Consider the following 23,502-nt stretch of genomic DNA (forward strand, 5'->3'; position numbering starts at 1 on the left):
ATGCCGGGTACTTCTGCTAGTAGGCTATATTGTTTTTCCAATTTTTCCAATTTTTCAGTTTTTCCAAAAACGATGGAATAATATTTACCGATATGAACAGTGATGTGGCTTTTATTGAAATTCCACAAATATTGTTTAGATTTTGATGAGAATTATGAACCTGCCACAAATGTGGAAGTGGACAGATAACGTCAATGCACAGGTTTGATAAGATCCCAATACAACCGTCATTCAATCGTAATGTTAAATCGTTAAACGTTAAACGTGTTAATCATTTTGTTAAAGTATCAATTGATGATTGGAATTGAGTGAATACAATTACGATTTTGAATTCGTAATTGTGTTCACCCAACCGTACGGAACTTCACATCATGATTTAAGTATTTGTTTATGTCACGAATGTTGTTAAAAGTTTATTTTTTATATTAATGTTATTTAATTTGTGATTGGAGTTATGCTGTTTGGAATGAAAAAAGAGATATCGAGTTCAAGTGAATGACGGAATGCCGTGATGGTTTCTACTTTCTAAATGTGAAATTCGCGGATTGCTATATGCAGATTCGCCATTGACTGGGTATAGAACAAACGTACCCGTTTCTTTGCGAACGGGTACGTTTTTCATGGAAGTCCTTCACAAACGTGCTGTCCATGTTTGACGTGCGACTGAAGGTGCTACAGGAATGTGGAATTTATTGGTTTCATGCTTTAGCATTCACCGTTTCTACATTGTCTGTTTGCTTCTGGCCTCCCACCCGTGCGTAGTACGGGTATCTCACTAGTCCTAAAAATCTGAAATTGCATGGACATGATCTATGACCCATTTGTATTGAAATATTATATTTATGACATCATAGGTCACATGGTTTGGCAGCGATTTTGGATTGAAGGAAAATATAAAATAATTATATCTCTGAAACCGCTCACCCTATTGATGTGAAATTTTACAAATATCATCTAACAGCACTGTTACATATAGTTTGAAAATGATGATATCATAGTCACGTGGTTTGGCAGCCATCTTGGATAGAAAAACGAACCTTATCCGATCAACACGAAACTTCACATACATGATCCACTACCCATACATATGCAGAGTGATGGCATCTACCCGTTGTGGGACTATACGGAGGCATATTGGCGACACAGTTGTATTGTTCTAGTTTTATAAATTTTCTGGAAGAAATGGTGCATTATTTGAAAAAAGTGCAAGGGTGTCAATATTTTTGGCCACGACTGTGTGCCCATATGTTTGTTTTGCACAGACTGTGGTGGAAGATTATGTGGAGGGTGCTGTGAAACAAACTCTTCAGATACACCTGTCTCCAGCTCCTGGTGATATATTGGTGTTTATGCCAGGGCAAGAGGACATCGAGGTTTGTATGTTGGACGAATAGTTTGCCAAGATAACTGGAGCACATGGGTTTGTGTTAATGGTTTAAAGCCTATTTTGGCATTTTTTTTTTCAGTACGCCTATAAATAAAATGTTCCTTCCGGTGCACAATAACGGCTCTGAATCATTCTTAGTACAATGGGGGCAGGGAATATAACGTCAAAGGAAAGATCAAACAACAACTAGAACGGCACTCGGTAGAGCGTATTCCTCTTCCAGGCTGAACAGTTTACGTTTTCTATCCCACTGATAGGCCGGATCTGGTTTCAGACGTGAACCACAATCTAATCGCCTTGTTCTTGTCGCCAAACCAATTCATCCACCAAGTTTTTTTCATAATCCGTCCACAACTTTTTGATATGTTTGTGGCCATATCTCTCAATGGTGAAAAATCACTTGTGAAATAGGGCGGGCAGGATGGACTATGGCCGAGAGGTACGCACAGTCCCCTCTAAGCTCTCTCACCTGGGTTTGAATCCTGATCCAGTTGTAAGCTGTCATCCCGTTGTTTCACAGGTAGGCTGATTCATTGATGTGTGGGCCTTCCCTCAAATGGATATTAAGTGGGCGTCCTATGTGCCAGCATTCGTTGGTGGATCTTAGATCCCATGGTCTCCTTTGTGAAGAGTAGGTGAGCTATAACCGGCACCTTGAATAAATTACAAATTCCTGCCCTAACAAGCAGAGCGTGTTGCATCAGCGACACAGCCACACCCTCAGTCGATGATGATACCCCGCACCCTTGTGGTGCATATCAATGAAGAAGAAGACTTAAGAAATCCTCGTATCCAGATCCGGATCTTCACCAAAATCGAATCCCTTCTACCTTATCATGCATCCAAACTGTAACCTTTTGGGATATCCTGTTCAGACAGACAAACATGGTGTGAAGACATAACCTCAGTCCACCTTTGGTGGCGGAGGTAATTCAATTGCTAAATGCTGAGGGGAAAGAGCATGTAAAGATGATCAGAAATACAATATTGGCCTGTTTTGTGTTCCCATCTGAGTACTTTGCTCATGATACTGGAATCTCAGGTCGCATATACATTGTCTTCAATTTGTCCATTATTGTTGACCGTCTCTGATGTACATGTCATACAGGTGCTCTGTACAAACACTTAGACAATGTATACAAATCCATTAATACAAAGCGTCGGGCATGAAGTGACCTCCCATTGTACAGACTTGTGAAATCGTGTTTTGAAAAGCATTCTTGGGTCTCCTTTAATTATGTAATACTCTTTGTGTTGTTTTTATGGCGTTTCTGATTGCCTGGACATTTCAAGGCAGTGTTGACTACTCTGCCATGGCTGCTTGGAGTGCTCGTTGTGAAATGTCTGAACTCGAATGTCTGTGTTTTCACGCCGCCCGGCACGTTTCCAAACCTCTTCTTGTATGATTGTGCCACCAGGTTACGTGCGACCAGTTGGTGGAGAGGTTGGCAGAACTGGAAAACGCGCCCGCACTCGCCGTGCTGCCCATCTACTCACAGTTGCCCTCCGACCTACAGGCAAAAATATTCCAAAAGGTTTGTCATCTTCGTGCAAGAACATATGGAGATTCCTTGGGGACTTGTGGCTATTGTGTTGACCTTTCAACCTTGTTTTCATTATTTCTACAATAAACGTCGATGGCACACGTTAAAATGGGTAAATGAATATAAAACCGCATACCGGCCGTAAAACATTGCTTCAAAAAGGGGCCCAGAAAAACAACAACAACCACGGTTCCCGAAAAAGGCCAACCCCCGCTTTGCGGGGAAAAATGGCCTCTAAAGGTGGTTATATATATACCATACTAATGTGTTCTTTCCACCAAGCAGCATTTGGGTGAACTGATTATTTTGTGGAGTGCAGCTGTGCTTGTGTGTTAGCATCTTGTGCTAGATGTCCACTTGTGGCCTGTCTTGCAGGCCCCGGACGGCGTGCGCAAATGCATCGTAGCCACAAACATCGCCGAGACGTCTCTCACTGTGGATGGCATCATGTTCGTTGTGGACTCTGGGTACTGCAAACTGAAGGTGCTCTTTAAATACACAATGATTTTGTTATTTTTACATCATCGTCATCATCATCGTTTTGCGTCCGTTTCTATGCTCGCATATGTTGGCCGTGATGCACCTAATGGCTGCTTTCCAGGCTGTACAATCCGTTGCTAGCCCTCTTGTTAGTCCTTTAACTGACATAATCTCTCAGTAACTCATTCCATGTTTTCCTCGGACAGCCTCTTGGTCTCCTTCCATTCAGATTCATATTTATACACCTCTTCACACAGCTGTCCTCCCCCATCCTTCCATGTGTCCGAACCACCTCAACCTCCCCCTATACATTACCTCAATAATTATTTATATACCTAACCTATCTCTTTGTTTCACATTTGGTTTCCTATCCTTCGGTATCACATTAGACGTCCATCTCATCATTCTCGTTTCATTTCGTCCACACCTCCGTTCAACCTCCTTTTTGATCACCCAGGTTTCACTGCCATACAGCATCGTGCTTCTATCGTAACCTGCATAAAGTTTTCCCTTTGGTTAGAGAGAGATTCCCCTTGGAGTCAATTGGGGTAACAACTGCCTTAACCTCCTCCAACCACTTCTAATTCTTGCAATCACTGCTGCCTCTGCACCAACACCTGCACCGATCATATCACCAAGGTAACATAATTTATCGACACATTCCAGGGATATGTCCCCATCCACTAATCGGAAGACTGACATGTGCCACTTGTTTACCTGTGCATACAGCACATTTAAAGGAGGGGGGAGGGGGACGGAAGGGGTACACGGTATAAAACAAATTGTATGAGAGAGAGCAACAAATTAATACAACAACAAACACAACATGCATTTTAAGGCCATGTTCCCTGCTAGAGCGGGGGTTAGCCTTGCGGTCCCCATGACAATCTTCTCCATTTTGCCCTATTTTCTGCATCTCTCCTTGTTAACCCCCTTGCCCGCATTTCTTCTTCCACCATCTTTAGCCAAGTCTTTCTCGGTCTTCCCCGTCCTCTACTTCCTTCTACATTAACTTCCATCACTCTTCTCAACCAGTCACTTTTCATCCTTCCTCAATACATGACCAAACCATCTCAACCTGTTCCTCTTCACAGCATCAATCACAGGCAATATTCCCATCATCTTTCGCAATTCATCATTTGTCTTCCTCTCTCTCAACGATACTCCGCACATCCATCGAACCATTCGCATTTCCACCCTTTCCAGCCTTCGTTGCTGCTCTACGTTCATTACCCATGTCTCGCTCCCATAAATCATAACACTTCTCACACATGCAGCATACACCTTTCCCTTCAGCTTCAGCGACACTCTCCTCCTCATCAGCACGCCACTCAGTTCCCGAAACTTCTTCCATGCACATCTCACTCGAGCAACCGTTGCCGAGTCTGATCCACCTTCTCCATTCAGCATGTCTCCGAGGTAGCAAAATGTTTTCACACCTTCCAGCTTCACGCCGTCTCCAAGATCCAACTCAACATTTCCTCCATCTGCAGCTCCCTCTGTGCACACCTTACATTTGAATGTAGCTGCCACACTGGTTAATGACCCTCTCAGACCACTACATTTTTGATGAACCCACTCAGCACACATTGTACATTGAATGGAGTTCACTCCGACACCCTTCCTGCACACAGCACACGGCCACTTCCCAGTTATTTCCACCTCACCACATGCTTTACCACTTGCCATCACCTTTGTCTTTCCGATATTCACCTTCAGACCTTTTGTCTCCATACATTCCTTCCACTTGTTCATCTTTTCCTTCAGTCCATCCATACTTTCCGCAATCAACACCAGATCATCTGCATACAACAACTCCCACGGTAAACCCTCCTTTACGGTCTGAGCCAGCACCTCCATCACAGCTACAAATAGTAGTGGACTTAGTACCGACCCCTGATGCACTCCCACCTTCACCTCAAACTCACCACTGTTCCCGTCCTTCGTCCTTACAGCTGTGCGTGCTCTTTTGTACATTGCCATCACTACTCTGATCAACCATTCCTCCACTCCTAACTTCCTCAATGCCCATGTCAATACTTTGCGTGGAACCCTATCGAATGCTTTCTCCAGATCAACAAACCCAAAAAACAACTTCTTCCTCTTATCCATGTACTTCTCCTGCAACTGCCTCACAATGAAAAGCGCATCTGTCGTTCCTCTTCCTGGCATAAATCCAAACTGCATTTCGTCGATCTTCACTTTCTTCCTTATCCTCCTCTCCAACACCCTTTCCAATACCTTCATTCCATGCTCCAATAACTTTATCGCTCGGTACGAGCCACACTCCAGAGGGTCACCTTTCCCCTTGTATAGAGGGACGAGGGTACTCAGTTCCCAATCCACTGGAATGCGGCCTTCTTTCACCATCAGATTACAGATCTCTGTCATTCTCTTCACACCCCAACTTCCTGCTGCCTTCAACATATCTCCCACAACTCCCGTCGGCCCTCCCGCTTTTCCACTCTTCATTGCTTTTATCGCTTCCTCAACTTCCTTCTCAGTTATCTTCTCTGCCGGTCCTAAAACTGGGTTACTCTCTATGTTGCCATCCCATTCATTCTCTGTATTCAACAGCATTTCCATATATCTTTTCCATCTTCCTTTAATTCCATCTGGGTCGACAACGATTTGTCCCACTTCATCCTTCAAGCAACTCACCCCCATCACATCACACCTCTCTTTCGCTATCTGCTTTGCAATCCTGAATACTGCTTTCTGACCCTCTTCCGAATCCAAGCGTTCTCCGAACATTTTCCTACATGCCTCCTGCGCCTTTGCTACCTCTTTCTTTGCAGCCTTCCTGGCTGCCTTATAACTTTCATGCTCTGCTGTTTCTGCTCCCGTACCCTTCGCCTTCTGCCACTCTTTGAACTTCTTCCTCTTCTCGTCAATCATCTTTCCAACCTCAACATCCCACCACCATGTTTCCGAGTGCCTCGGTGGTCCTTTTGTCCATCCACATACCTCACCAACGGCTCCCAACAGACTAGCTTTCATTGACATCCAACCACTTTCAAGCTCAACCACATCATCCTCTACCCTACTCAGCCTCTCTTTTAATGCCTCCCTTACTGTCACCTCTTTCAACCTCCACACCTTCATTCTCGGTTGGTACTTCACCCGCCGAGCTCTCCTCGCACCTTTCACCCTTATGTCGCAAACAACCAAGTGGTGCTGTGAAACAACCTCCTCCCCCGGGATCACCTTTGTGTCCCGGAGGTGCCCCCTATCTCGCCGACGCACCATCAGGTAGTCAACGGTTGTCGTCGACCCACCTGACGTGTATGTAACAAGCTTATTGTCCTCTTTCTGGAACTGAGTATTACAAATCAACAAATCAGCTCCATCAGCAAACTCCAAAATCCTTTCACCTTCTCCATTTCTCACACCATATCCGTAACCCCCATGAACTCCCTCAAAACCATCCATACTCCTTCCCACATGTCCATTCAGGTCTCCTCCCACCACAACAACTTCCTCATCTTTCACGTTTTCCATCAGCTTCTCTATCGCACACCAGAACTTGTCCTTCTCTTCATCGCTTCGACCAACCTGCGGAGCATATCCCGAGATGACGTTCACCAAGAGCTTTCCAATCATCATTTTCACCATCATCAACCTATCACTCACTCTAGTCACACTCACCACACTGTCTACAAACTCCTCAGAAAACAGGACACCAACACCATTCACGCCCTCCGGGCACCCTTGCCACACAAACTTGTATTTCTGTCCCTGCCTACCCTTCACCATTCTCACACCACTTCCCTTCCATCTCGTCTCTTGCACACAACATATGTCCACTCTTCTTCTGACCAATACTTCCACCACTTCTCCTGATCTCCCTGTCATTGTCCCCACATTCCATGTCCCAAACCTCTAGTCTGGGATCCGAGACCTCAAAATTTGATTTTGAAGTGACACCCCTGCTATAAAATGTTTGACAGCTAGATCATGTCTGTGGGGGTGTTAGCCACCAGAAAAGTGACTTTAGCAAGGTAGTTTGGATTGCGCGAATTCTGTAAGGACGTTTTTTAACTTGGGGCGTCAACTGTAAAAAAGCAAGAAATTTAGGGGTAGGGGAAATTCAATTGACCATATATCCCATAATACAGGGGTGAGTGCAACAAATTACCACTCATTCTTTTTGTTATAAAGTTGGCTTTTATATGAAACATGATTCAACGTGATTGGACCGTCCATGAGGTCAGCAGAGATCAAAAGGTCACGGAAAGTGGGTTAAGCTAAAAGTTTAGCTCCTTTAGTAAATAAAATCACATTTTTCCTACTTGAAGCTCAATATAGCCAAACTTTTACACCCAAAATATGTTGTTTGTACCCCTCAAATGTTTTTGGGAAAGAAATGCCCCGACTGAACTTAACTTACTGGCATGTATGTCACTTTAGATTTGCATAACTTTTAAAAAATCACCAAAATCGGGCATTCACACTATCTATTTGCACGGTACTCTTCAACATGTTTTAAAACGACAAGTCATACCACATACTGTCTGGAAAAGTGTCATTACCTCTATTTACTCATCATCATCACCGTCATCAGTCAGAAGCCGTCCACATTTTTCTCTGTCACCATTGCAGGCACATGCAATGATGCATGGTACTCCAGCTTTCGCACAAGGGCAATTCCTCAGGCAGTTCGGTTTCTTCTTACATTTGCAGTACTTCAACTTCGCAGCAGAAGGCTTTGATGGCTTGCTCTTCATGACAGGAATTAACCTGTCACCATCCACACTCCTGCCATACTCTTCAGGTGGAAGAAGCACTGGATTGCTGAGTGAAGCTTGCTTGTATAAGCTGATCTGACAAAGGCTCCTGAGAACGTGGAAGTGAAAAGCATCTTCTGTTGGAGGAAGGGAGCGCAGATCTAGTTTGCTAGATGCAAACAAGTGGGCGCGGAGCTTATCCAGGGATGAATACCCTGGCTTGCCGTAGAGATCACAAAAGAAGCTTCGTGCTTCAGTTATCACCTGATCATGTGCAGAAGGTCCGGATTCATGTCGGATGAAATTGGACAACGCTGGCTGTTTGTGAACATGCTGGAGTGCGACTTTCACTGCTCTCTTCTTACCCCGTTTGAAAGGATAGCTCACCGAATCACAACCTGACAGAATGTAGGAGATGAGCATTGTGTCTGTGAGTGCCAATACGTCCTTTCCAACTGCTTTGGCCAACTCATTCACCAAGTCATGAATGGGGAGGAACAGATCATCCTTTTCCACCCATAACTCAACAACGTTTGTCAACCGAGGGAAATGATACATTGACAAGACGATGATATCTGTATCTGTAGCCTGAATGACAACTACGCTGTTGTCACAGCTAGCAATGTGAGCAAAGATTCTGGTGTCCGCCTCCTCGTGGTTAGGACAGTACAGCTCATCAACATTGGTATGTTCCGTCTGCGTCACACGAGTTGCCTGGGCGTTGACCCCAAGGACCAGGCAGAAGCCATCAGGCCAGGATGACTCCTGGGACCAACGTGAAGCAAGATACGACAGCAGATTGGTCTTGTTACAAGGGTTTGACAGGAATGTGTTCCAATCAGGGATTTTCATGATGTCCGCTGGAACAAACTCTGGCAAGTTAGTATTTGACTCCCGTCTCTGGCGTTCATCCCCTTTTAGACTCTTTAACCCAAAATCATATTAATCGCCCACGAAATGCACTTCAGTGCAATGTCTGGGTTTCATGTTCAAGAGTTTGTTCCTGTACCTTTCCTGAAGTTGGTCAAATGTACTCGAACCAAGTGTGTTGAACCGCTGGATGAATGCCATTGCATCGACTACATAAACTGCATCAGATGCAGAAGGAGGCAACTCTTTTAACGGTTCCCATGACTTGGCAACCTCTGCCTGTAGAGTGGATAGATAGTTGAATTTGCAACCTTTCCGCATGGAAAATCCATTCTTCTCTGGCTCAAACAACGAGGGAGGGTACTCAAGCCATTCGTAACTAAATGCGTCAGTCCGTGCCTCATCACTCAGGTCCTGTGCGAAACAAAGTGCCCTTGTCACTGCACTCTCCTCTCTGATGACTTCTTTCACAGTGTCCATCTTTTTCTTACTTTTCTTCAGATGCGTGGCGAATGTTTCTATCTTCGGTTGGACAATCTTGTCTGCATTCGTCGTCGTGGCAGCATCCATTGCGTCCAAGCCTAGACGTTTGACATCTACCAGGGTAGTTGCTGCAAGAATCTGACCTGTGGATATGTTCATTAGTTTATCTGTCGCAAGTGAAGGATTGAATGGGTTTTGCATCTTCTCTTCCACGGTCCGTTTGATCTGCAACACGGCTTCCATGTCGTCTTTCCTCAGCTTCTCATGGTGGTCAGATTGCGGCGAGGCCATGTGTGCCATCTGTTTTGCACTTTCAGAGACAGAGGTCATGAACGGTAGAGCCTTGATGTACTTTTCTCGTGCTGATTCAGACTGTGTTATGGGCGAAGACATTTTTTTTTTTTTTTTTGGCAAGGAACGGGCACCCACGTACGGGCACGTCCTAGTACCCTTAAAGAGGCTTGTTTTGCCTTCCCTATTGTAGGTCTGTTCAAGGGCAAGGTCTGTCCACACACCATTAAAGTCTCCTGCAGTCTGGTGAACTGTGAATTTGCCAGCTGCAAACTCCTCGTGCACTTCTGGCGCTGTTTCTGGAAGCTTTTGCTTCTCACTGAGATAGATCGGAAGGCAGGACATGTACTTACTATGGCCGGAAGCAATGGTATAGGGTAGCATATTCTGTCCCTCTTGTAAGTGCTGTTGCCACAGCCCAGCTCTCTCAGCATGGATGTAACGCCTTAGGATAAGCACCATGTCTATGTACATGCTCCAAAGATGGGCTGTCACTCCTAATCCCTTCTCAAAATCTCCCCAGAGCGACTCCAGTGACTCTAGGCATTTCATGACTTCCTTCATGAGTGCAGCAAATTCGTCCTTCTCTTTCCTGTCAAAGGCATTTCTAAGACTTTCAAGCAGAGACGAAAGCAAAGAAAGTGTCTCCTCATTCTTCTCGAACAACAGCCATTTCTCAAATGGCTCCCACTTCAGCATGAACAATGCCTCACAACCATGAATGATAATGGACCATCTTATAATAATCTTTTCCTGCCATGACTTTATTGGCTGTACCTCGACCACAGATATCACTAGAAACCAGAATGTCCTCTATGCCACTCTCCATAATGAAAAATCCAATAGATCCCAAGAAGTTCTGGGCAATATGGAATCCTCCAAGTCGAACAATAACATCTTTGTACTTTTCCGATTCCTTCCTAAACAACCCCTTTACTATGTCATATATCGCCTGGTCACAAGTCACCACCGTCTTAGCCTGACCCATCTTAAGACTCAAGGAGACAAAGTAGTCCAATGAGGTCTGGACTACATCTGCGTTGGTTGGGTTTTGTGGAAGCAATGGTCCATAACCAATCGTTGTTTTATCTGTATGTTGCCCAGAACTGTATTCAAAGAAGCTGCTCCATGTCGTTTTCACCCGTCATCAACTGTGTTGGATACATCCTCAGTAGGAACCAAACGATGTTCTTGTCAGCTAGAAAGCAGGCTTCCCCCTTGTCATCATGAGGAAGTTCAATATCACGTAATGACCTAGCCTGTCTTCTGTCCTTCAGTGTCAGTTTACTACTTACTGGAACGAATTTGTCTGGTTCACTGATAGTCGGTTTCCTCGTTTTCTTAAGGGGCACTGCCCCCACTACCTCCCCACTTCCTTCTCCCTCAAATGTGTACTGATAAATTATATTTGTTGTAGCATCAAAACTACCACCATCTTGTGTCTCTGAATGGAAGTTTAAGGCTGAAGATCTATGGTAATCATAAAGATCAGCAAGAGTGAAGCAAGTTGCTGAAACAAAAAAAAAAAAAAAAAAAAAAAAAAAAAAAAAAAAAAAAAAAAAAAAAAAAAAAAAAAAAAAAAAAAGTTGCTGAAACAAATGTAGCATAATAATCCCTAGCACCACACAAAAGATGAAAAGCATCAACCACCATCGTAAACCATCACTATTACGATCAATATAGGCCAGAAACAGTAGAAGGATGCAAAGAACATATTGTGACATATACATATGTGATTTATTTGATAAAGGAGCTAAATTTTCAGCTTAACCCACTTTCCGTGACCTTTTGACCTCTGCTGACCTCATGGATGGTCCAATCACGTTGAATCATGTTTCATATAAAAGCCAAATTTATAACAAAAAGAATGAGTGGTAATTTGTTGCACTCACCCCTGTATTATGGGATATATGGTCAATTGAATTTCCCCTACCCCTAAATTTCTTGCTTTTTTACAGTTGACGCCCCAAGTTAAAAAACGTCCTTACAGAATTCGCGCAATCCAAACTACCTTGCTAAAGTCACTTTTCTGGTGGCTAACACCCCCACAGACATTATCTAGGGGTCAAACATTTTATAGCAGGGGTGTCACTTCAAAATCACTTTTTTACACATTTCCAGGCCTCGGATCCCAGACTACTCAGAAACCGATCTCCACTTCGGGCTGCACCCTGCCCATATGTACTTGTGATTGTCATGGTTCTCTTTTTGAGGCAATGTTTTTATGGCCGGATGCCCTTCCTGACGCCAACCCTCTTAGTCGTCTCTTACGACACGCAGGGATACGGTGTACCTATTCTGACCAGGGTACACATTGGGAAACGTTTAAAACATGTAAATTCTGGGGGGGGGGGGGGGGGGGCGTCAGCATCACGGCTGCGGTTTAAACATATTCCAACAATATCCAAACAGAACGATGAAAAAACAATCCGGGAAAAGTCTCCAAGCGAGAACGTGTATTTGAGAAAGAAGGAGCAGAGGCGGAAGAAAGCGAGATACAGGGGGCGGGGCACAAGCCGAGACGAGGAGGAGAGCGAACAAGCACGTGTCCGGGAGGAGAGAAAGAATCAATATAGAATTATTTGTCTAGGGAGGTGAGGTGAGGGGGAGAAAACAAAATAAAAGAAACAAGCAATACAGCGAAGGAAATAACCCAAACCGACAAAACACCGACGGGGGGAGGGAAGCCCCAAGTTACCAGGCCACGCACGAGGTACGACTCAGAAAACGATTAACTACACACAAGTTTGCACGAACCACAAACCAACACCAACTAGAAACACACAATAACACGTACACAGCAAAATAACCAGTGGAAATTTGACAAAGACAAGAATGGGAAAACACTCAAACTTCGATGCCGTGGAGAGCTCGAAGCACGCCTCACTCGCTTTTTGATAACAAATTGATACTACCAGGAATTTCAGGAATGAAGTCAGAGAATGAAAGAGGTGGATTTGGGGTGTATTAACGGTGGTAGAAAATATCAAGGTTTTGGATGGCGGAAGATAAGAGATAGTGGTGAACAGCTGTTTTAAAGACCTGGAGGGAGGAGTGGGATTGAAGAGAGTGAGGGAGTTTGTTCCAGAGGCGGGGGGAAAGAGGAATAAAAGAGTAAAGATGAGCAGAAAGTCTTGATTTTGGCAGTTTCACCAGAAGAGTGTTACTGGCAGTTATTGTGCGTCCTGCAGGAATATTTGGGGGACATAGCACAGACAAAGCTGTGGGGAGCTAGGCCAGAGAGGAGTCGGTAGAAGACAGAAAGACCACCAACCTGCCTGCGGTGAGAGAGTGAGGGGCCTCAGATTGGCTTCATCGTGGGAGATTCCAATGATTCTGAAAGCTTTGGTTTCAACAGCATGAAGCCGAGCTAGGTGTGAGGCAAGACCACCGGCACAGAGGGGAGAACAGTATTCCATCAAGCTGCGGATGAAAGCCTTGTATGTGGTGAGGAGCTCAGGTGTGCCAAGGAAGAACTTCACACAACGGAGGATGCCCAGTCGGCGACTGGCTTTGGAGGCCAGCTTGGGAATGTGGTTTTCCCAGGAAAGATAGTGAGGTGAGGATAGTGAGGTCAATGATAGCAGATAGTGAGACCGAAAAGCTTGAGTGACAGAACTTCTTCAAGAGGATTGTTGAGAAATAAGATGGGAGGGTTGTCCAGACAGTCTTTTCAGAGAGACATAGTGAGAGTGTGAGATTTGTGAGGATTGAAAGACATGTTCCACTTGTTTGACCAGTTTGTGATTCTGTCCAGGTCTGCATAGAGTGAAGAGGCTGCCGACTGCCGTTCTGAGGGTTGAGATATGGAGCGGCAGAGAGTCGGGTCATCAGCAAGGAGACAGAGAGAATTTTTTAGACAGTTGGAAAGATCATTGATGAACATAAAAAAAGCACAGGGCCCAGAACACTGCCTTGGGGAACTCCAGCCTGAACAGGAAGGGGAGATGAGAGAATTCCATTCAGGGCCACACGTTGACTGCGACCGGAGAGGAAGTCCACAAGCCATGCATGGAGATTTCCATGGATACCATAGGAGGAGAGTTGGTAAGCAGGGTGGGGTGCCAGACCGTATCGAAGCCACACGATATGTCAAGGGAGACAGCTCTGATTTCCTGTTTGGCGATGAGGGCCTCCCATCCATTGTTGAGACAGCAAAAGCAGCATGTCCGGAGTAGAATGACCTGGTCTGAATCCAAATTGATGATCAGAGATCAAGCCTTTGGAGAAGAGGAAGGATTTAATATCAGAAGCGATGATGGATTCCATGACCTTGCTGATGATTGGGAGCAGGCTGATTGGTCTGTAGTTGCAAGGATCTGTTTTTGCACCTTTTTTGTGTAAAGCGGTAATGTTTGCTGATTTCCAAGCGGATGGCAGATGACCTTGAGCAAAAGAGAGGGTGAAGAGAACAGAGAGAGTGTGTGAAAGAGCGGCAGAGCAGGATTTTAGGACCAGTGGGCTGATGCCGTCTGGTCTAGTTGCAGAATTAGAGTTGACGTTTGACAGAAACCTCTCCACCTTGTCAGGAGAGAAGGACAGAGTCCAGGAGCAGCTACGTACGACTGGGTACGGTGGGTACAGAGAGAGATGGGTTTGGGACACAAGATTCTGAGGCAAACACAGAGTTTAGGCATTCAGCTTTTTCACGTGCGGAGTCAGCTATGTAGCCGTTTGAGGTAAGGGAGGGAGGGGATGGAAGGGGAACAAATACCAGAAACTGATTTGACCAGATGCCACCAGGATTTCGAAGAGGGAGAGAGGTTTGAGAGTTGAGGCTTGAGAGTAGAGATATTGTTTCCTGGCTCTCCTGAGGGTAGACACACACTTGTTCCGAGCTTTGTGAAAGGAAATGAGATTGCCTTCCATTGGATTTGCCTTCCAGGAGGCGAAGGCAAGTTGTTTCAGGGCTTGGTAAACAGAATCACCACAAGATTCCGTGTACCATGGACGGGATGAAGGGTATGACAACTGAATACGAGATGGGATAAATCTGTGCATGAGAGAGAGCAGTTTACTTTGGAAGAATTCCCAGGAAGAGTTGATGTCAGAAGCAGTAGAGATAGGAGACCAGTCCAGATGATTGATGGCTACTTGAAGACCGTGCCAGTCTGCCTGAGTGAAATGCTAGACTCCTTGACGCTGAGGAGGCTCTCTGAAAATGGCCGGAGATGTCCACTTTAACAAGGAAATGATCAGATGAACCGATTGGAGCAGAAGAAGAACAGCAGACATTTATTTGCAGGGAGGTTTGTCATAACCAAGTCTAGAAAGATGATGTACCATTGACTGAGATCCGGGTCGGAAAATTGACAGATTGTATCAGTCCCAATGAGTCACAGAAGTCCTTTGCTGAGGTGCCATGGCTGGTGAGAGAGGAACCCACACCCAGCCAGCTGGCATGATGACAGTTGAAGTCACCACATATGAGGAAGAGAGAGTTGGGATGAGTGGATAGAAGTTGGTCCATGTTGGCAAACTGCGAAATGTAAATGGAGTGAGTCATCACTGTTTGGTGGACGGTGCAGAACACATATGAACAAAAGGTGGGAGCGGATGGGAAGCCGTAGCCAGTGGTACTCCTGGGGGTGGGGTGGGGTGGGGAGAGGACAATGCCAGGAGAGTGAGGAAGAGAGTTTTGATAAAGATAGCAACCCCACCACCCGGACTCGGCTGAGGTCTATCATACCGGAGGAGGGAGTAACCAGGAAGAGAAATTAAGGAATCAGAGACATCTTGAAGAAGGAAAGTTTCTGTTCAGCAGATTAAGTCTGGTTTGTCTGAAGCAACCTGTATGGAGAGACGATTCCGGTTTGAGAGAAGGCCCCGGATGTTTGAGGTCCATACCATTAAGGAAGAGGAAGGGGGAGGTTCGGATACAGGAGAAGGGATGGGAAGGGTATGGAAAGATGAGGGAGTAGAGGGGGAGGTAGGGAGAGCTATTGATGGTGTGTCAGAGATTGCAGGAGAGCTAGGAGAAAGGGAAGGATGAGGACAAAAGGTTTGATTGTGATAGGATGAGGGGTTGTTTGAGGGGTGGCAGAGTGAAGTTGGAGGATGTGGAGGTATGAGTTGTAAGGGAGAGGAAGCGAGTAGGAGGCAGCTTTGTGGAGGAGGAGTTTTGAAGGGGTGGGGTGTGGGGGGAGATTTGAGGGGAAGGGGCGACGGGGGAGGTTTGAGCGAGAGGAGTGAGGAGGGAAATTTGAGGGGGAGTGGTGATGGGGAGATGTGAGGGGTTAGGGGGGATATTTGAGGGGGAGTGGTGAGGCGGAGATTTGAGGGAGGGGGGTGAGGGGGGAAATTTCTGGGGGAGGAGTGATGGGGGAGATTATAAGGGGATGGGTGAGTTGGGAGATTAGAAGAGGAGGTGTGGGTTGGGAGTTTTGAAGGGGAAGGGTGGGTTGGGAATTTTGAAGGGGAGGGTTGGGTTGGGAGTTTTGAAGGGGAAGGGTGGGTTGGGAGTTTTGAAGGGGAGGGGTGGGTTGGGATAGAGTCCCTGTATAGAGAGAGTTACGACAACCCGGAATTAGAAGCCATTTTGTTTCCATTGTTTGCGCCACGCACTAGTGCACTGCCCGCTAGTGTGTATACATTGTGCGTAACCTAGTACAAAATTTGAGTGCCTACATTGTGTAATTTGTGATTTGCACCGTGCCCCTCGCTTTTGATATGATTTTCTCTTAGTCCAAGATAAGAATCGGATTTTGTTTATTGCAATAATATTTGTTCAGAAATGTAGTTTTATGTGGGGAGGAGAGGGAGGAGAGGGGGAAAAGGAATAAAAGGGAAAGAGGGGACAGGAAGTGCCTATCATTTTCTGGACTACCTTGTTCTCTTGTGTCTTACTTTCTTGACTAGCATGCATGCACACAAAGCCGACAATGTGAACATTTTCAAATCTCTGTTAAAGACTCATTTATTTGAAAATGCCTACATCTGATTACATCTTAGGTTTTCTTCTTGTATAATTTGTATTTGTATATTTATCTCGTTGGCTTTCTTCTCTTTTCTAAGCGCTTAGAGGCTCCTGCAATTTACGCTACATAAATTCCTATTATTATAACAAGATTGCCTTAAAACCATCTTGACAAATGACAGAAATGTTGATTTTAAATATGAAAATTAAAAAGTAATTTAACTTTTCATGTAGGTGCACCAGGAGAAATACATATGCACAATTAAATTGTAATTATATAAAAGGCCCAGAAATTGTAATCCAGACTTGCAATGGAAGAGTATGCATGTAAAACATACCCGTTTTTCATAGCAATGTACAATTAGTTGTATGGTGTACATCTAAACTATTCAAAATTACATACATGTACTTAGTAATAATAACAATAATAACAGTATTTATATAGCGCCTTAGCATGAAATGAACAAAGCGCTTAACAACATATCTTGAAGACTACAACTTACATTACACAATCTTAGAAGAATACGACTTAAAGCTACTTTTCTAAAAATACAATTAAGTTACTTTGGAAATAAATGTGTTTTGAGTTTTGATTTGAAAGTTTTTATGTTAGTTTTTATGTTAGTTTATGTATGTTTTTATTTGAAAAAAATAATAAAAATACTCACATTATCAAGTATTGTTACGGTTTTTAGAACCTTCACTTAGTAAAATAATAAGCCTTGTAGATAATTCCCTGTAAATATCCCCATCTCCCAAAGGTCAAAGGTCGCACCCTAGTTAGTCCATTTTGCAACACGTAGGACACCAGAGGAACTTCTTCAGTTATTTCATTAGTATGTGTTTCAGGTAAGGCTCTGTTTCCAATAGTTTGACTCTGCGTTGCATTAATCAAATAACCTAGGCCCCTTTTCAAAATCCCATTCATTTTGCGGCTTGCCTCCCCCCAAATTGTATTACGCGCCTCTGCTCGCCCAGCAGTGTTCGCTGCATCAAACGCCATTACCCACGCGGTCACGCTGGAGAAAAAGGGGGAGGAGTTGTCGGGGCGAGGCGTGGCCCCGTCAACGTGTCACCAAGGGAAGAGTCGGTGAGCCCTCGCGACCAACCAGGGCCGAGGCGAGCTCACCGGGGGGTGTGTCTAAAAGCGGGTGGCTTGATTTCGAAGGGGCAATATATAAGCGCAAGCGCGGCACCTTGAGATGAGTGGGAGGGAGAGACGTGAGCAGAGACGGTAAGAGAGTCAGTCCGCTACCGCGACAATACGAACCGCACTGCCTGCCGGGTTTCGCCGCGAACCAAAGCGTGGACCGGAGTGGAGCGTGAACCTGGAGCCGGACCTCAACACCTGAACCATCTGCCCGGACCTTCCTCCCCTGCCATCTGCCTGGACCTTCTCCTCCTTCCTGCTATTCCCCTTTCATGTAAGTCTGTTTGTGTTATCCTGGGCGTGTTAATTAAGACTGTGTAAGGTTGCCCTGTGTCTGCTTCTTCCTCTTCTTATTGTACATGCCCTTCTTTCGTTTCCTCTTCAGTATTGTTAATAAATTCTGTGTTCTTCCTTACTTTGGTTTCTGTTCTTCCATTCGATCGTCTTTGTCTTTTCCCCATTGAGTACCGGTGGCACGATTTGGCAGGACCGCTCAGAATCGGGTTAGTCTTTTTGCTTACGGCTCGGGCTTCGGGTTGCTAAACCGCTCGGCAATTTCCATCATATCCGTGGCCCGGGCGGAAATTATCTCCCTGCTTTGCGGAGGGATTGGCACGCAGGTATTTGGGACCAACCAATCCTGACCAATCACCCTGGCCAATCTCGACCGCAAAGGAGCGTTATAGTTTCAAGGCCAGGAGATGGCCAGCAGCTGGCCAGATCGGAGATGGCCAGATCTGGAGACGGCCAGGTCATGCCAGATCGGAGATGGCCAGATGGCCAGGACTAACCCCCCCTTGGTAACGGGAGTGCCGTACTCCGAATCCGTAACAGTATTATTAAAGACAACAAACAAAGCCAGACAATAAAATAGAGCGTTCCTCGTTTGTATTCAATGCAAGGCCAGAAACACGCGAAGATCGGACAGGAAACAACATGGCGTCCACAGACCACGTGACCAATTTTTTCCGGACTCTTCATGTCGCAACTCTCTCTATACAGGGACTCTAGGTTGGGAGTTTTGAAGGGGAAGGGTGGGTTGGGAGTTTTGAAGGGGAGGGGTGGGTTGGGAGTTTTGAAGGTGAGGGGGAGACTTTAAAGTTTTGAATGATTGAAGAAAATCGAACATTTATTACAAACTGGGTTTCTTGAGATATTCAAATCAGAGATCCGTTTCAGAACGTTTTGAGGTGGGGTGGAATGAAAGTGAGTTTCGAGAATGAAGAAAGGAAGAATTGTACGAGATTGAATTTTTTTTTGTGATGGAAAGATTTAATGAGTAAATTGATTGCAGCCTTTTGAACAGGAAGAAAATAAGTGAGTCGTAGTATACAAATGAATACAACATGGCAGGGGGGAGTTTAAACATTTTAAAGCAAAACCGTCGGTTCAACACGTTTGCACGGGTGGTTGTGGGGGGGGGGGGGGGTGGGGGAGGGGAGACCGTGAGGAGAGATCGTAATTATTATTATTATTATTATTATTATTATTATTATTTTTGTATTTGAGACATCAAACAAAAAGGGTAAGAGTTTAGGGGCAAAGGAGGGGGTGAAAAAAAAATCCAGAGAGAGATCGAACGTGAATAACAAAAGACCATAAGACATGACTGGGCATGCCTCGAGGCGAACCAGGCCCCAAACACGTACGACCAAACTCACTGACTAATACACAATTGTGCACGAAATGCAAAACATGATCGAACCAGAAACACAGTAGACGCAAACACAGCAAAACAAAATACTTAACTTTGAGAAAAAACAACAACTTGACTTTCATCGACGTGGACGAGCTCTGACGACACACAATCTCACCCCGGGAGCCGGAAGCGGCCATATCAAGATCCGGAAGCCGGAAGCGGCCATATCAGGATTCAGACAAAACCTGGTGGACACGTTGGGTGTGTGACAAGGACAAATTGATTCAATTTTGGTAAAGATCCAAATCTGGATCCAGATCCTATAATTTACAAGTGATTCTTCACCATTGAGTGAAAGCCATAAAAGCGAAATATAACACGATAGGCCTATCTCAAAGTTATGGAAGGATTTGGACGAAACTCGGTGGACAGATTGGGTGTGTGATGAGGACTAATCGATTCTGGTAAAAATCTGGATCCGGATACAATGGTTATTTTCATTTTTAAAAATGTAATCCTTCATCATCAATTGAGAGATGGGCCCAAAAACAATATATAACATGATATTTTTTAAAAGGTTGTGGATGAGGTATGACTAAACTTGGTGGATGAGTTGGTTTGGTGACAAGAACAAGCCAATTAGATTTTGGTTCAGGTCCGAATCCAGATCCGGCCTATCAGGTGGGATAGAAAATATGAACTCATCAGTGTGGTGGAGGTATGCGCTCTACCGAGTGACGTTTTGGTTCCACATGTAATTGATTTATGTCTGCACATGGAATTATAGAGAATAATTTAAAATCTCCTTCTTCACCGACAGGTGTACAACCCACGCATTGGTATGGACGCCTTGCAGATATACCCAATAAGCCAGGCCAACGCGAACCAGCGTGCCGGAAGAGCCGGACGAACGGGTCCGGGCCAGTGTTTCAGGTACGTAACCATGGTTTCCTTCACAAACCTTCCCTCACACACAACCTGATGAACATACGGGATTGCTTTACTTGGTCATGTCTACCTCTCCTTCGTTATTGGTCCTAATTGTTTTTATCTTGCGGGGTTGGTGTTTGGCCCAAGTGATGAACCACCTGGCCAGGCTTGAAGTTCTACGGAAGGTGAAAGGAGTATAGAATTTGTTCAGGGCGCCGGCGATAACTCGCCCATTCTTCGGGAAAGATACCGTAGGAACTTTAACGCACACAAGCTAATACTAGCAGACGGGACACTTGGCGTAATGTCCTTCAAAGGGACGGTGCACTTTGTGATGGAATGCATGTGATGCACAAATCATGTCTGGTTTGGAACCGGACCCAGGTAGACGGTTCATACGTCAGGGCAATACCTTTGTACCCTCCTTTCAGACATTTCCGGTTACCTACAGTCGTGGCTAAAAATATTGGCACCCCTGCACTTTTTTCAAATGATGCACCATTTCTTCCAGAAAATTGTTGGAATTAAAAAATATTTTGGTATTCACATATGTATTTCTTTGGTACGCAGTGGAACAAAACAAAAAGAGCTGAAAAAATTGCTAATTCTTAGCTTATTCCACACAGAAATCCTAAAATGGCCCGGACAATATTATTGGTCACATTTTAGAAGTTGTTAGAAATAATTAGATTTCAAGCAGGTGATTCTCACTTTACTTTGGAATTGAACTCACCTATGGTAAGTTGCAGGTGCCTGCAATATAAAAATCACTCTTTCAACCAGTTTGAATAGAGAAAAGAAGTCATTCTGGTGTTTTGTGTCACTGTGTACTGCAATGAGCATGGAGAAAAGAAATTAAACCAGAGAATTGTCTGAGGAGGTCAGACACAAGATTGTAGCCAAGCATGGAAAATCTCAACGCTGCAAGTCCATCTCCAGAGACCTTGATGTCCCTGTGTTCACCGTACGCAATGTTATCAGGAAGTTTAAGCCCATGGCACTGCAGCCAACCTCCCTGGACGTGGCCGCAAGATAAAACTTGATCGCGCAGATTGCAGAGGAGGATTGTTTGAATGGTGGATAAAGCACCTCGATCAACTGCCAAACAGATTCAAGCTGACCTTCAGACACAAGGTACAAGAGTTTCAACTCACACCATCCGTCACCAACTCAATGAAAGGGGTTTTATGGTAGGAGACCCAGGAGGACCCCAATGCTGAGAAAGCCCGACTGGATTTTGCCAAAACACACCTGAACAAGCCAAAATCCTTCTGGCAGAATGTCCTGTGCACAGAAGAGGCCAAATTAGAACTTTTTGGTAAAGCACATCATCTCTATGTTTACAGAAAACAAAATGAAGCCTTTAAAGAAAAGAACACCTTCCCTATAGTCAAACATGGAGGAGGTTCAGTGATGTTTTGGGGTTGCTGTGCTGCCTCTGGCACTGGGTACCTTGAATGTGTGCATGGCATCATGAAATCAGGAGATTACCAAGGAATGTTGGAGCTCAATGTTCAACCCAGTGTCAGAAAGCTGGATCTCCGTCGAAGATCATGGGTCTTGCAGCAGAACAATGACCCCAACACACTTCAAAAAGCTCCCAGGAATGGTTCAAGACAAAACACTGGACTGTTCTGAAGTGGTCAGCAATGAGTCCAGATCTAAATCCCATTGAACACCTGTGGGGAGATCTGAAAACAGCAGTTGGGAGAAGGCACCCTTCAAATCTGGGAGAACTGGAGCAGTTTGCACAAGAAGAGTGGGGCAAACTGCCAGTAGAGAGGTGGAGGAAGCTCATTAATGGCTATAGGAAGCACTTGACTGCAGTTATTTTGTCCAAAGTCTGTGTTACCAAATATTAAGTCTGGGGTGTCAATAATTTTGTCAATGCCATTTCTTTTTATTTTCTGATGTAAAAGGATATATTAAGTTAATGAGTGAAGGATAGTTGGGCTTTCACCCTATATTAAGTTCTGAATCAAAAACAAGGTTCTGTAATATTAACAGTGAAATAAAGAATTGTGGAGACCAAATACTTTTGTCAGTTTCAACTTATTTTTCGAGAAAATGTGAGTTATTTGAAAAATGCCCAGCGGTGCCAATATTTTTGGCCACGACTGTATACAGAAAGATGTTACCTGTATACGCAGAGGTGATGCAGAAGTAGATCCTAGCGCAGACACAGACCCTTAAACCCGACGCTGAAATACAAACATTAACCTGGACTTAGTTTTGTGGGTAGTGCAAGTGAACAATGATTAATTATATTTACGCTCCAAACTGAATTCCTCCACACACACTCACACGGGTATCAGGTAAAGTTAATTCATGAACCATTCCTTCACTGTAAGGAAGTAAATAACCATACCTTCCATGTTGTGCTGCCTCAGGCTGTACACTCAAAGCTCGTACAAAAACGAGCTGCTTGTCGCAACCGTCCCAGAGATCCAACGAACGAACTTGGCCAATGTGGTGCTTCTCCTCAAGTCCCTCAATGTGCGTGACCTGCTCTCGTTCCACTTCATGGATGCACCTCCAGAGGATAACATGCTTAACTCCATGTATCAATTGTGGATTCTTGGTGCTTTGGATAATACAGGTGCGCTGATCATGTATCAAAGTTCATCTCCTTCATTTGTAATCTTGTTACATTTACCTCTTGATGAAGGGGAATTTTAAAACGATGAACAACTTCCTCATTTTGCACTGTACTGCCTGGAGGCGATTTGGAACTTACCTGAGGCTGAGTGAAGGGTGACATGATAGATTAATACAGTATAGAATTGTGAATTACCTGTACCATAGAAAATAGTTGTGGAGATGGTGATGAAATAAGGTAAAAACGACAGAAATGTGGAATGAACAGCTTCTTATTTTGAGGAAAATGACCCGCACCAGAGTACAAACACATGTTGATAGGTAGCTCCGCCACCGAAGGTGGGCTGAGGTTATGTTTTCACCCCTGCCTGTCTGACTGTGAGCAGGATATATCAAAAAGTTCAGGATGGATTCAGACTGAACTTGGTGGACTGGTTGGTTGAATGTGTGACAAGTACAAATTGACTCAATTTTGGTGAAGATCCAA

At 44.7% G+C, this 23,502-nt stretch overlaps 1 protein-coding gene across 2 annotated transcripts in view; it reads left to right on the plus strand.

Moving 5' to 3' along the window:
• Window positions 1–23,502, plus strand: part of DHX38 (DEAH-box helicase 38) — a 71,775-nt gene that overhangs the window by 40,968 nt on the left and 7,305 nt on the right. For both annotated transcript variants that reach the window (XM_068115449.2, XM_068115448.2), the window contains exons 17-21: window positions 1,263–1,373; window positions 2,806–2,922; window positions 3,307–3,414; window positions 20,308–20,420; window positions 22,808–23,016. In XM_068115449.2, the coding sequence (XP_067971550.1) occupies window positions 1,263–1,373; window positions 2,806–2,922; window positions 3,307–3,414; window positions 20,308–20,420; window positions 22,808–23,016 (658 nt within the window). The remainder of the gene's footprint in view (window positions 1–1,262; window positions 1,374–2,805; window positions 2,923–3,306; window positions 3,415–20,307; window positions 20,421–22,807; window positions 23,017–23,502) is intronic.

Source organism: Myxine glutinosa, chromosome 5 (genome assembly GCF_964187855.1).
Source record: "Myxine glutinosa chromosome 5, kmMyxGlut1.1, whole genome shotgun sequence".
In the NCBI taxonomy this organism is placed as follows: Eukaryota; Metazoa; Chordata; class Myxini; order Myxiniformes; family Myxinidae; genus Myxine; species Myxine glutinosa.